This window comes from Oryx dammah, unplaced genomic scaffold (genome assembly GCF_014754425.2).
Source record: "Oryx dammah isolate SB20612 unplaced genomic scaffold, SCBI_Odam_1.1 HiC_scaffold_10, whole genome shotgun sequence".
NCBI classification, from domain to species: Eukaryota; Metazoa; Chordata; class Mammalia; order Artiodactyla; family Bovidae; genus Oryx; species Oryx dammah.
The window spans coordinates 22,613,847-22,628,482 of NW_024070194.1; the positions used below are offsets into that span (position 1 = coordinate 22,613,847).

Genomic DNA, 14,636 nt, shown 5'->3' on the forward strand with positions numbered 1-14,636 from the left:
GGGTTCGCTCCCTGGTCAGGGAACTAAGATCCCACATGCCAAGCAGCAACTAGAGAACCCACAAGCTGCAACTAGAGAAGCCTACGTGCAGCAACTACTGAATCCTGCATGCTCTGGGGCCTGCATAACGCAACTAAAGACTCCATGCACCACAACAAAAGATCCTGCATCTTGTAACTAAGACCCAACATAGCCAAAATAAATAAATAAAATTGTTTAAACCTTATCATTCTATATGTTTAAAAATCTATTTTAAAAAAAGAGAACATTAGGCCAGAGTTCCCAACCTTCTCCGCCTCTTAAAAATCACAGGAAAATGTTTTAAATAGCACTGCACACTGTGGTCAACAGAAGACACTGCTATGGCAAAAAGCACACAATATTTTAAATTAACTATACTTCAATAAATAAATAATAAAGAAAACATAAATAAAAATAAAGATCTCATTTCCCAACCTCCCTTGTAGCTACGTGAGGCCATGTGATTAGGTTTTGGCAAATGTGAGCAGAAGAAACATGTGCAGTTTTTGGTCATGCCCTTAAAAGGAAAGGAGACTAGATAAACATGGAGACAGAAGGCACTGGGATCACAGAGCTGTCCTGCCAGCTGGAGGCTCTAGTATCCACTGATGACTGGCTTTTCCTGGTTAAAGGTGGAATTCTCCTTGGTACTGATGCTGCAATAGGAATGCTAGCTGGATTTGTTACAACTTTATCCTTGGCTAAGAGACAAAGTCCTAAATGGCTCAACAAGGCCACGCATTCTTACTGGAGAGTAGGTATTCCCTTACCTTTCGAGCCCTGGGGTGGGGCTCACTTTATGCATGCTGTGGGGTTGCTGTGACCAGCTGCACATCTGGAAAACTTTGGGAGTTCACAATGCATTGTACCAGACATTTAGATATAGAAGGTTATTTAATCTTCACAATAACTTTGAAGCAGATGAAAGACTTTCAAAGTAAAATGCAATCAATATTTCCAACAATTCCCAGGAACTCTTTTTTAAAAAATATTTGTCAACACTGGGTCTTAAGGTCTTAGTTGCAACATGTGGGATCTAGTTCCCTGACCAAGGATGGAACCCGGGCCCCCTGCATTGGGAGTGCAGAGTTCTAGCCATTGGACCACTAGGAAAATCCCTCTGAAGAACTCCTGGATTGACTGTTGAGTGGGAGGAAGCATTGAAATGCAGATGAGATGAGCATGGTGGATAAAGTCCAGAATAACTGTTATGGGAAGGGCTATCTTTGGAGAAGCCACAAGAGCAGAGGGACTCAGTTGATTTCTCCTCAGGAGCACATGCAGATTACTGACTGACTTATGGGATAGATGGCACTCAGTGTCCTCACAGGAGGCCGACAGTGTGCTGTACTTTACAGCTGATTTGGTTATGTTCATGTGCGTGTGTGTGTGCGTGTGTGTGTGTGTGTGTGTTGTCTGCTGCTGCTACTGCTACTGCTGCTAAGTCACTTCAGTCGTGTCTGACTCTGTGCGACCCCATAGACGGCAGCCCACCAGGATCCCCCGTCCCTGGGATTCTCCAGGCAAGAACACTGGAGTGGGTTGCCATTTCCTTCTCCAATGCATGAAAGTGAAAAGTGAAAGTGAAGTCGCTCAGTCGTGTCCAACTGTTCGAGATCCCATGGACTGCAGCCTACCAGGCTCCTCCGTCCATGGGATTTTCCAGGCAAGAGTACTGGAGTGGGGTGCCATTGCCTTCTCCAGTGTGTGTTGGAGGGAGGGCAAAGTCTTCCCAAAGCTAGGAAGACTGTTTAAAAATAATTATATGGATAACTTCTCTATGTGGAGAAAACCCCAGGGGAAATACTTTTAGGACTACAAGAAACAGTTGAAACCAAGTTTCTTACCTGAAAAAAAAAAAAAAAATTATACTAAGCTATAATGGAAAGTCTTCAGAAACAGACTCCAAACAGCAGTAGTAACTCAATGTGCCTAACTAAATAAATGTCAACAGCCTTTCTTGTCAGTAGGTGGCTATCAGAACTTAAAGGACTTTCTGGTGTTAGGCAGACTCCAAAATGATGAGGTTAATAGGTAATCCTGTCCATCAGGCAGTAGATGTGGCTTTGGTCTCCTGAAGGCAGTCTTTGATTTTTACTTGCTAGTCATTTACCCCAAAACCTCTCACCTTAAGGCCCTGCATATTCTTAGACAAGAAGCCAGTAATACATTATGATAACTTGAAAGGATAATCATGCTAAAATAATAATAAATTGGTTCTGGGTCCCTAAACATTGACGGCTTGTAGTTTTATCTCAGTTGTCAAGATAAAAATAGCCCAATTATCACCTATCTTAACAAATGACTTTAACCAGAAAGTCATCTGAGAATTGAGTCTCAATATTGATGAGTACCACCTCCCTGATGGAAAGAGCTACTGGTCTATTCTTATAAACACTCCTAGTTCTTTCCTGTCCTCCTAGATCTCTCCTAGAAAGCAAAAAAATATCTGCTTTTTCTGGAGATTAACTTTTTTTTAAGAAAATTACACTCATATGTCAATATGCCAAGAAAAATAACTTTTGATTGAATATTGTGTAATTTTTTATGATTGCTTAGGCTCTAATTAGCTATCAGATTTAATAAAGTACATTTGAAATGTATCTCATAATGAAACCTTTCAGTTTTAAGGAAAAATTTTTAATGAAATGTCAAGTGCATAATGTAACAGTTTTCTCTGAACCATGTTACCCTGTTAAAATTGCTGCATTGTTAATTAATTAAACAATGTTAATAAGCACCTGGGAAAATAAAGAGCCTCAGCTTGTGTGCTGATAGAACCATGAATGTAAGTTGTCAGTAAACAGTAACCTTGATGTAGGCATCGTTATCTCCATTTCACAGACATGAGGCAGAAGTACATAAGTGAATAACTATATAAGCTTTGGAGCTTATATAGTTGATGGGGGCACAGATTTTGACAATTGAAAAAACAGAACTATGTTAAACAACATGGAACTGAACATTATTTTTCATACAAAGTTAAAAGCACATTGTATTTCCTTCCTGACCACTTACCCACTTGCTTTGAGAGAAATAAGCTTCATCTGAATTATTACATCTGATTGATGATTGTCATTTATAACTTTATTGCTACTCCTGTCAGGCATTCCCTTGGAAAAGGAGTATGGATTCATTCCATATTCTATAGATTATAAGATAAAGTTAAGCATGTATCTGCTGATACTGTTTAAGATGACCTGTTTTGTTTTTGTTTTTGATCTGTCTTTATACTTCAGTTCAGTCGCTCAGTCTTGTCAGACTGTGATCCCATGGACTGCAGCACTCCAAGCCTCCCTGTGTTTAGACTTAGAAGTGTCTCTTAATAGCAGGCTTCCCTGGTGGTGCAGATGGTAAAGAATCTCCCTGCAATGCAGGAAACCCATGTTCGGTGCCTGGGTCGGGAAGATCCCCTGGAGAAGGAAATGGCAACCCACTCCAGTATTCTTGCCTGGAGAATCCCATGGACAGAGGAGCCTGATGGGCTACAGTCCATGGAATCACAAAGAGTTGGACACAACTGAGCGACTATCACTCACTCAAACTACTACAAGCTTTGTGACATTGGGCAATTCACTTCTGTGACTGAGCCTACTTTCCTCATCTGTGCATAGGAACAGTAATTCTAAGTCACAGATTTTTTTTCTCTCTCGTTCTCCAAAACCTGCTTCTTTTTTCAAAGGCCATCTCAAATCACACCTCCCCCACAGTCTCCTAACTAGCCTTTTATTAACAGTGCAAATTCCAAAACTCTGTCCGTTAAAATCCAGACTGAGATGCCAAACTTACCAATTCTACTAACCCTCTCTGGCAATAATCTGCCAGGAATGAGTAAGGGCTGCCCTCTTCAGATGGCCTTGGTGCCCGTCTGGACTGTTTTGCTCACAGGATACCTGCCTGGTCCCACAGCTTCTGGTTCAGCGATCTCTACAATCTTCTGCAATCTCTGACTATAGACTTGGTCTACAGTCAGACCAAGCTGACTGCTGGACAGTGCTGAGAGGAATGGTTGACAATTTTTTTTTAATAAATTCAGTGAGAAATCAATATAAATGTTTAGCCTTTTATCCAATTCACAGTGCTGATAGTGATTATCAAGGGAAAAAAAAAACTAAAAATGACCAAAAGAGAATAGAGAAAACTTGGATCTGCAAAAGTTGACGAGAAAAAAGGCACTGATGGAAAGAATGGCCATACCCATACCATACCAGCAAAATCTTATGACAGAAGAAGATAGGGTTAGTAAAACTGAGAAGTAGCCAGACCCCAGTCCCCAGATCAAATCTTTTCAAAACACAAACAGATCTCTTAATAGTCAGAAACAAAACAAAAATGCCCAGTGTATCTTGATTCCATGAGGGGTCCTGTCTAGTACAGTAAAACAAGAGAAAAGTGTTAAGCTCTGAACAGAAAGATTTTCGTTATTTACAGACAATATGACTGCCAACAAAGAAAAGGAAATTGATTCTAAAAGCCATTGGAAACCTTAAGATTTCAGTATTGTTGGCAGATATGAGTTCAGTCCAAAAAAATTCAAATGTGTTCCCTTTAAACACCAACATCAAATATGTGATTTCCAAAGATACCATTTACAATAGCAACCAAGGTGCCTTGAAATAAATCCCTCCCGAAATTATACAAGATCTTTATGAAGAAAACCATAAATTGCTATTGAAATTCATAAAATAACTTACATAAATGAGGAATCCCAGAGGGTCATAAATGGGGAGACTCAGTATTATAATATGGCAATTCTGTATAAATGCAATGTAAAGCCAATTAAAATTCCCAAAAGTGGTTTACTGGAATTTACTAAGCTCGTTCTAAAATATATACAGAGGATCCAAATATAGCTGAGACAACCTCGAAGAAAAAAGAGAAGGAAGAATGTTTGCCATTTAAAAAAAGAAACTAGAGTTAGGCTTCACTTTAAAAACAGGAAGATCTGGCCACAGTGGGAGCAGTAATTAGCTGGAGTTGACTATCAGTGCCCCTTCAGATAGACTATGCACCCTCCATCTCCCCCATTTCTTTATTTAAAGTACCTGCCTTGTAGATAAATTACTGTGTGCTAGTTACCTGGGGCGGGGAGTTAGGGTAAGAGGTACAAAAGAAATTATTAAAAATAAATAGATTCTAGGACTTTCCTGGAAGTCCAGTGGTTAAGACTTCACTTTCTAATCCTGTGGGTGCAAGGTCTGATCCCTGGGAGGGGAGCTAAGATCCCACAAGCCTCAAGGCCAAAAACACCAAACATTAAAAAAAAAAAAAAGACGCAGTGTTGTAACAAATTCAATAAAGATTTTTTTTTAATGGTCCACATCCAAAAAAGAAAAACTTAAAAAAAATAAAATACATAGGTTCTGTTTGGTTATGTAAATATCCTCACCATGAAAAAGATATGAGCAGGCGAGCAGAAAAAATAAAAGAGTGGAGTGTGTGAATCTAAGATTTTGATACTTCCAGTTAATGATCCCAGTACATATGATCCTGGGCATTTGGGGCAGAGAAGGGATGGAGGAAATCAGGTCAGGAGTTATAAAGTGAAGGAATCAAGCACAAGAGTTGGATCCTGAGACCAGTACTGGAAGTGGAGTAAAGGGAACGCTCTTAAAGAACTCACAGGGATTCCCAGATGGTAGGTAGAACTGCAAGAGAAATAGGAAAGAATCCAATACTGGCAGAAAGGAAGAATAACCTTTTCTGGAAACCCACGGTGGACTAACCTCTTTGACACAGATTATCTCCTAGAAACCCCACTGTAGTCCTCTGAGAGTAGATATTAATATATTCTTTGCTATGAATGAGCAAACTGAGCTTTGAAAACCGAGGTCACTGTCCCCACATGACAAAGCTGAGATTGGAAGCAGTCAGATTCAAACTAGGGTCTCCGTGACTCCACAAATCTTTTCTTTCACTAAACCCAGAAAGATCACTGAAGCACCCTGAAATACAAGCAGTTATGGTAAAGAAAACAAGATGACAAAAGATATTAAACCCATTGCCTTCCAGCACTCAAATTTTATCACTGCTTCCAAACACGAGTTGAGACAGAACAGGGAGGAATAACAGATTGTGTCCCGTGCTAGTTTTAGCTAGGGAATCTGTGTGAAGGAGGTTTTCTAGGGAGTATAATCGAAAGAGTCCTTTTTCCACAATGTCAGAAGCAAAAAAGTGGAAGAAATACAAGCCACCGTCGCGTGGAGCTGCCTGTTAACTCTGCCACTTGGCCAAGTGATTTAACTCCTATCTCCAACCCCCTGCATCCTATAAAATGGGTGTAATTACAGTACCGTTTTGGAAGGTTCCATGTGATAAAAGCTTGCGATGTGCTTAGAACAATATTGGACACTTAAGCTCTCAATATAATTGCCATCACGAATATGATGGAGGTCTTTTCTTAAAAAAATAATGCCATGTCACTTACTTGGAAGTGTCTCAAAAAATGAGTGACGGATAGAGGTGTAGTGTGATATGGTATAGCAAAATTTTAATGACAGAAAGTTAAAACAGTTTAAATGTTAAAGGTTAAAAGTTCGCTGCAAAATTCTACTTGCGTGTTTGAAAATGTCCATAATCCAATGTTGCAAAAATAATGCATTGTGATCTGCTTTGGGAGGAGGGAGAGCTAAGTTTGTTTTTTGTTTTTAATAGAAAAGGTACAAAAACGAAAACAAAATGGGCGAAATCTTCCTCAACTCTGTCCCGCCTTCGGACTGTGGGCCGTTAGCAAAGCCACTTGAATGAAATCATCGAGGACCGCTTGCGAAACTCTAAATCCTCGAGAGCGAGGGCAAAGCTGCCAAACCCTCGCGATGGACAGGGACGCGCTCCAAGATCCCCATCCCGCTTCGGGGCCGAGGAGGTGGGGTTGGAGCGAGCACTAGCGGAAACGCGGTCCAGCCCTTACCAGGGGGTTCCCGGCCCGCAGCCGCAGGACGCCCGAGCGCCTCAAGTAAATACTTTGGCGGGGCGGGGAAAAGAAGCATCGAATTTCAAAAAAAAAAAAAGCCCAAACCCCCACAACCCCGGGCGGGCGGGCGCGCGCGATGGGCGCACTTTGGCTGCGGGAGCGAGTGGAGGATGCTGGGAAGGAGGTAAAATGGCCACCGGCGGCGGCGCGGAGGAGGAGAGGAAGCGGGGGCGGCCGCAGCTCCTGGGCCCCGCGCGCCCCTCGACCAGGGCCGAGGAGGCCGAGGGCGGCCGCGAGAAGATGGGCTGGGCCCAAGTGGTGAAAAACCTGGCCGAGAAGAAGGGCGAATTCCGTGAGTCGCGGCCGCCGCGGCGGGAGGAAGAGAGCGGCAGCGGCGCGGGAGGCGGACTCGGTGCTCAAGCGAGTCTGGCGGCGCCGAGCCTCGGCGACTTCCCCCCAGCCGGCCGCGGGGACCCGAAGGGCCGCCGGAGAGACCCAGCTGGAGAGGCGGCGGACTCCCGCAAGAAAAAGGGTGCAGCCGAGGCGGTCAGGAGGAAGAAGGCTGAGGCGGCAGCCATGGCGACCGCGGCGAGGCCCGACGCGGCCGAGGACGCAGCCGACCGGCCCCCCCAGGACGAGCAGGCTACGGCGGCTGGCCCCGCTGCCGGCCCGGGAAAGGGCCGCTTCCTCGTGCGCATCTGTTTCCAGGGAGACGAGGGCGCCTGCCCAACCAGGGACTTCGTAGTGGGCGCGCTCATCCTGCGTTCCATCGGCATGGACCCGAGCGACATCTACGCGGTCATTCAGATCCCGGGCAGTCGCGAGTTCGACGTGAGCTTCCGTTCGGCGGAGAAGCTAGCCCTGTTTCTGCGCGTCTACGAGGAGAAGCGCGAGCAGGAGGACTGCTGGGAGAACTTTGTGGTGCTGGGGCGGAGCAAGTCCAGCCTGAAGACGCTCTTCATTCTCTTCCGGAACGAGACGGTGGACGTGGAGGACATCGTGACCTGGCTCAAACGCCACTGCGATGTGCTGGCTGTGCCCGTGAAAGTGACCGACAGGTTTGGGATCTGGACCGGGGAGTACAAGTGCGAGATCGAGCTGCGCCAGGGGGAGGGAGGGGTAAGGCACCTGCCGGGAGCCTTTTTTCTGGGGGCCGAGAGGGGCTACAGCTGGTACAAGGGGCAGCCCAAGACGTGCTTTAAATGTGGTTCCCGGACCCACATGAGCGGCAGCTGCACACAGGACAGGTGCTTCAGGTGCGGGGAGGAGGGGCACCTGAGCCCTTACTGCCGCAAGGGCATCGTGTGTAACCTCTGTGGCAAGCGAGGACACGCCTTTGCCCAATGTCCCAAAGCGGTTCACAATTCCGTGGGAGCTCAGCTAACCGGCGTGGCCGGGCACTGAACACCCGCCTACCAGCCAGGGTGAACACAGAGCCAGCCTACCCCTCTTAAGTGCCAAAACTTTTTTTTAAACCATTTTTTATAGTTTTTTGAAGGAGATCTTCTTAAACCTACAAGAGACATCTCACTCTGCCTTCCTAAATCGCGTTTACTCCTTTCGGCCTTTCCTGAATTTGGTGACTCTTGTCATCAGTAATGACTACCGAGAACTGTAGTGTGCAGATAAGTTGCCCTGCCCTTTTTAAAATTTTATTTTCATTTTTGTATTCGGAGACTTTTTTTTTTTTTCTGGTACTTTTTTACTTCCTACGCCTTGTCTTCTCCCTTGGTTTTTACCCTTGGAGCTGCCTTGCTCATCTTTATGCCCCAGTGCTAGGTAGGGGCCCAGCACATGGTAGGCACTCCATCAGTGTTTGTTGAATTGAGAACATCGTTGACTCTGGCTTCTGTCAGGGTGTTTATCTTTTGCAGTTCATCCCGTCCCCTTTTAATTTTGCTGCTTCTGATCTATGTGGTCTGAGAATTTTGTGAAACCAGTGTTGTTAGAAGTGTATGTAACCTGAGTCAATAAGCTCTGAATGGTGGCCACGGGCCTCTCCTATGGCATTAGAATGCATGGACTTTGTGACAGCGCTTTCAGTGGCTCAGAAGCCATTCTTCACAGAATCATGGAATCTAGTTTTCCTGCTGAAAAGGACCTGAAAGTTGGTTAAGACCAATCCCCTGGTTTCCCAACAGATGAAACAGTACCAGAGAGGTTATATGACTGGGTCGAAATCACATAGCTGTCTGGTGCCAGAGCTAGCCTAGAGTAGAGTTCCCTGACCCCAAGCCCGGTGCTCATTCCACTACCTCTCACACTTCACAACATTTTCCTCAACACTTGAGGGCCCAGAAAGTCTGCTCTTTCCAGAATGAGCCCAGGGGAATGCTAAGACATCATCTGGGGGAGGAAGCAGAAGATTTGGCAGGGGCTTCAGAACACTTGGGAGATATGGAAGGGACAGAGGAACACAATCCAGGGTGCACTCTGATGCCCGGGTGCCACATCTGGATTAAAGTGGTCCAGGTCTTTGTGACCTTTCCCCTCCCCAGTCATCGCCATCAGTGAGAAGTAGAAGCCCTCCTGAGTAAAGAAAGGTTTACATTTGCACCTTAGCTTCAGTAGCCAGAGCCCCTAGAGAAGCAGCTACCTGGAGCTCATCTGCAACCTCCCGGCTCACAGGAGAAAATGGAATTCTACGTGAGCTGTTAACTCTAAAATGTACTTGTTAAATAGGCCAAGCGAGAGGGCATTGGGTCTACTAAGTGTTACCGAGTTAAAGTAGAAAAGACAGTACACTGCTTTTCTTACTGTTTTTGTCTTTGCTTTATGTTTTGCTATTTCCTTGTGGCTTAGAATGTAAAACTGATTGTTTAAAGTTTTGTTCTGAATAAATATTTATCTTTTGTATTGCTAATGCTGCTGCGCTATTTCCTTTCAAAATATTGGCTGCAGAGGTTCACAGGCCCTAGTTCAACCAAGGGTTGCCACACACCCTTTGTTTACCTTGCAAATACATGTCCAGGTCCACAGGCAACATTTTACACCTACTATGTTGTCCCCTGATGCTCGGAAAGATTGCAGGCAAAAGGAAAAGGGGGCAGCAGAGGATGACATGGTTAGATAGCATCACTGATTCAATGAACATGAATTTGAGGGAACTCTGGGGGAGTGGAGGATAGAGGAGCCTGGTGTGCTGCGACTGAACAACAAATGTCCCAGGCCCTTGGGAGTTGTTACCTAAGCCTCTGCATCAGAATCACTTAGTATATAAAATTAAAGTGTTAAGTCCTTACCTCCAAGGAATCAGAATCACTGGAGTTAGTGGAAATATATTTAATAAGCACCCCAAACAACTCTTGATGGGCAGCCAAGTTTGAGACCACAGTTCTGAATAGTACTAACAGGAATGAGAGGGACTCTGCCCTCTGGAGATTACAAACCAGTGGGGTAGACAAAGGTAAGGTGTCAGTTTCACATCTTACAGTTATTGTAATTGTACTGAATTGGATACAGATTGTTCATGGGCTTAAAAATAAAATGCTGTCTCTTCCAGCTATAAGGGAGGAAGAAAGTCCAGGAAACTTCCCATAGAACTCCTCCAAGCCTCCTTGGAGACTCTAGACACAGCCTTCTGAAGGAATTTCTGTCTCTGAGATGATGAGATGATCTGATCCTAAGAATTATCGTTCCCAGCGTATTGATTCTCTGACTCAGTGATTTGAGGGTATTTCCAGAGCTGATCTGGTGCAGTTGAGGCCTGGATGGCTTTTGGGAATCGTGAGTTTCAGAGCCAGCTCAGCCCTTCTTCCCTTCCTGTCTCCCAAGGCAAACACACTCTTCCCTCCTCCATCCCTCCCTCCCTCTGTCCTCTCCCCCACCCACCCCTCTTCTACTCTGCCACAGGTTTCCCTCCCTCACAGTGCTGGAGGCCTGTTGGGGGTAAAAGCCTGCATTCATCATAGTCCCCTCCCCCTTCCTCCTAGCAGGCTCTGGGCCAAGGAGCCTCCCTGGAAGGAATCTTCCTCTCCCTGCTCCTCCCCCATAACTGGAGGGAGCAGAAGAACAAACTGTTTCCCTGCCGATGCTCCCCACCCCCCGCACCCCCACCAGGATCTGCTCCAGGGCCTCCTGCCTGGCGGTCTCGGGACTGGGCCACGGGCTGGAACAGAACAAACCTCCCCCGACTTCCTCTCCTGATCTAACAGTCCCCAAATTAACAATCCCTCACTGTTCACAGGCTCCTGGGGAGGGTGTCCAGATCCCCAGATTGAGGCTGACGGGCTAGCTGACATTCATTTCTTCAACTTTCAACAGTACTGAAGGCCATTAGCGCAAGGCCCCAAACAAGGTGCTTTTATACACCTGTGAATAAGTGCACTTGCAGAGGGAGCTACAGATAAGAAATAAGCAATTTTAAAAATAATATTAAGTATTTTTTGTGTTTAAAAGAGTATAGAGTTGCCTCAGGAACAGGTCTGGCAGAAGAAATGATGATGTCTGGACTGAAACCTGCAAGATGGAAGAGTCAGGTGAAGAAGGAAGAGATATTCAGGCAACAGAAGCAGTCTATGCAAAGACCTGGAGACTAGAGCACAAGGTGTGTTCAGGCCGGCTGGAGAGTCACGGGAAGATGTGGTTGGGAAAAGGCCCAGAGGAAGTGACACAGGGCTTGTCAGTGTTAGAAGACGCTTGATTTTGTCCTAACACCCTCCACTCTGGCCTCCTTTGTTCTGTTCATTTAACACATCCAGCTCTTTCAAGGCAATGGATTACAGCAAAATAGTCAAGTCCTTTGGGGCTCAAATTCTAGAGTCTTGCAAATATGTAATTATAAGAGTGATATGTTTAATAAGGAATATTGATCTGTTCTTGAGGATGAGGGATACCTTTCCAAACAAAATGTTTGAACTGAGATCAAAAGACTATATAAGGAGTTGAGAGATGGGGTTGCAGATTAAGTGGCATAAGAATATGAGCCTAGGTTTCCATTAGGATAACAAGTATAACAACCCTATAGTGGGAGGAGGCATGGCAGATTCTAGAAACCAAGCGAAGTCCAGTGTTTAGAAACAAACCACTCTAGACATTGAGGAAAGTAATGGGCTCTGGGCTGGATATTAGGAAGAATTCCTAGAACACCGCAGAACTGACATACCAGGGGAGCTACTCCCTCTCACAGAAAGGAGCCAGGAGGCCATCACTGAAAAGATTGAAAAGCTGCTACCCAAGGACAAGATGTCACTGCCAGTGCTATTGCTAGAGCAGTGAAATGTCCAGACTTGAAGCCAGAAACCATATCCTAGAGTCTCCACAACCTTACTTCCAAGCAAAAACAGCCAACATTGTTTGACTTCTGCCTATTTCCACCTTCCAAACCTCAGGCTAGCACACCTAATTGTTGGAGCCCTAGCTTCAGTGGAATCAGGAAATGCTTTCGCTTTCCAGCACGTGTAGCACAGAAGGCACATAAACAGTAGGAATGGGAGCTATCTGCTAACCAACCACATCTGGCACAACCAGTGTGGCAATAACGCAGAGAGGGGGCAGGGGGTAATGGTGCAAAATAAGACTGCAGATCTCTTGGGGAGGTCTGGTCAGCCACGTTTAGAATTTGAGTCTAAGAATGATGAGGTGCCATTGAAAGATTTTTAAACAAGGAAGTGACATGTTCAGGGTTATATTTTTAAAAGACCATCCAGGATACTTTGTAGAGAATGGGACAGAGGGAAGCCCAAGTGTAAAAAAGTCCACTAAGGTGACAGATCAGGGCACCTTGGACCCGGATGATGCAAACAGAGAAAAGCAGGCAGGATTTCTAGAAGTTGTTAAGTCAACAGGAATTAGACATGGGCTGGAGGAGAAGTATCAAAGATGACACCCAAGTTTCCAGCCTCTGCACTTGGATAGATAGTGGGGCCATTCCCTGAGATGGAGAACAGAGGAGAAAATCCAAGTTTCGGATGAAGGTCTTGAGTCTGATTTTGGCTGTGTTGAGTTTGAGGTCTCTGTAGAGGATGTCTAAAAGGTATGGAACGTGTGGTTCAATATCCACAGGTCTTAAATTGTAACCAGATCTTGGGCTTGAGAAATAAACACAAGTGTCAATATAGCAATGGTTTTCAAACTCTTTACCCACATTCCACAGAAGAATATACATTTTACATTGCAGCCATCCAACATATACATGTGTATACTTAAATATAAATGAAAAAGTTTAGAAAGAATATTATCTCTGTGAGTGGTGATGCACTCATCTTTGTATTGCTTCATTCTTTTATAAATGCTTACATGACCCACATATTTGTTGAATGGGAACCCATTGGATTGAATAACGTAAAGGTTATTGGTGAAGGCATTTTAGAGTGTTGTGAGAAAGAGGTGGACTAGGGAACGAATAATCTTCCTATAATGCAGTCTAGCACTCTAACTCTTTTATCCCTGTTTTCTTGGAGTCAGCCTAGCATACAACTCTTTCGAAAGGCTTCTGGGCCCCTTTGGAACCTTGTTCTCAGCCGGAGTGCCCATTACCTTATTCTTTGTCAACTCCAGGTATGGCTGACAAAGAGCTATCAGGAGTTCAGTATGATGAAGTATGGAGTGGTACAAGAGGAAGCTAAGGGTGACAAGGGGTCTCATCAAACCAAGTTGAAGGTAGACTTCCATGAGAGCATTATCAGCCTTGGGCAAAGCCAGTGGATCCATACAGCACCACTTGCTGGCTTGTCAGTGTGACTAAGAATATTTGGGGGAGGATATGTTTTGCGAAAGTAAACAGATACATTATGGAGGAGCATGCAAACTTTGCGGAGTTGTAAAATAAAACATGGACCAACATCTTTGGAAAGCAGTTTGTTTGGCACTATAAAAACTTTCAATTCACATAATCTTTAACACAGCAGTCATTTATAGAAGATGAATATATAGCTAAACTTGGACACAAAGATGTTATGTATCATGACATTCACTGATGCATTATTTGGAGTACCAAGGACTGGAAACAACCTGATTATCAATTACCTATCAATAGTAGTTAGATAGGCTATGGTACATTCAAATACTGTAACTAGGAAGTTGTTAAAAGGAACAGCTATTAAAAACCACCTAAGACATTTTAAAGTGAACAAAGCAAGATATGGTATGCTTCTGTTTACATTTCAATTTTACTTTTTTCAGCTTTGTTGAGGTATAATTGACAAAATTGTAAGTTATTTAAAGTGTACAATATGATAACTGATATACATATTACATGTTAAAATGGTGGAATAAATATATACACATGCTTATTTATGTATAGAATAATCTGGAAGGATATTAGTGAAATTGATAACTATTGTAGCTTCTGAGTTGAGTTCAGTTCAGTTCAGTCGCTCAGTCGTGTCCGACTCTGCGACCCCATGAATTGCAGCACACCAGGCCTCTGAGAAGAACCTACTATTCAGGATTTGGGATAGAAGGAAAACATTTTCCACAGTATATCCCTGGTAGGGGCTGTGGGAGGTTGTTTCTATTTCATGTATTATCTCTGGCCAAAAAAAAAAAAAAAAAATTAACGAAAACAAAATGCAAAAGGCAACACAAGGCTTGAAAGAAATTCTTGTGGACTCCTTAGAAACAGGAGTCCATTTTCTCTCTCTTTAAAAATAAGACATTTTGATATGAAAGTTTAAGACTCTAGAACAGCCAACTCACTGGTCTCCCTACTTCCAAGCTTCGCCTCCTTCCACCCAGGAAAACTGTCCCCCAGGTGAAATTT

At 44.2% G+C, this 14,636-nt stretch overlaps 1 protein-coding gene across 2 annotated transcripts; it reads left to right on the plus strand.

The window, feature by feature from the left end:
- Window positions 1–6,495: 6,495 nt before the first annotated feature.
- Window positions 6,496–14,422, plus strand: ZCCHC3 (zinc finger CCHC-type containing 3). 2 transcript variants are annotated; one of them, XM_040247622.1, is made up of 2 exons: window positions 6,496–7,992; window positions 11,340–14,422. In XM_040247622.1, exons 1-2 carry the CDS (start codon window positions 7,124–7,126, stop codon window positions 11,470–11,472), a joined length of 1,002 nt encoding a protein of 333 aa, XP_040103556.1. In that variant the 5' UTR covers window positions 6,496–7,123; the 3' UTR covers window positions 11,473–14,422. The 2 variants fall into 2 exon arrangements, with proteins under 2 accessions (XP_040103556.1, XP_040103555.1); XM_040247621.1 differs by lacking the exon at window positions 11,340–14,422 and having other exon boundaries at window positions 6,496–9,797.
- Window positions 14,423–14,636: the final 214 nt, after the last annotated feature.

Bases quoted from the DNA above. Each gene is read 5' to 3' on its own strand.
- ZCCHC3 (XM_040247621.1), top strand. From the start codon at position 7,124: ATGGCCACCGGCGGCGGCGCGGAGGAGGAGAGGAAGCGGGGGCGGCCG.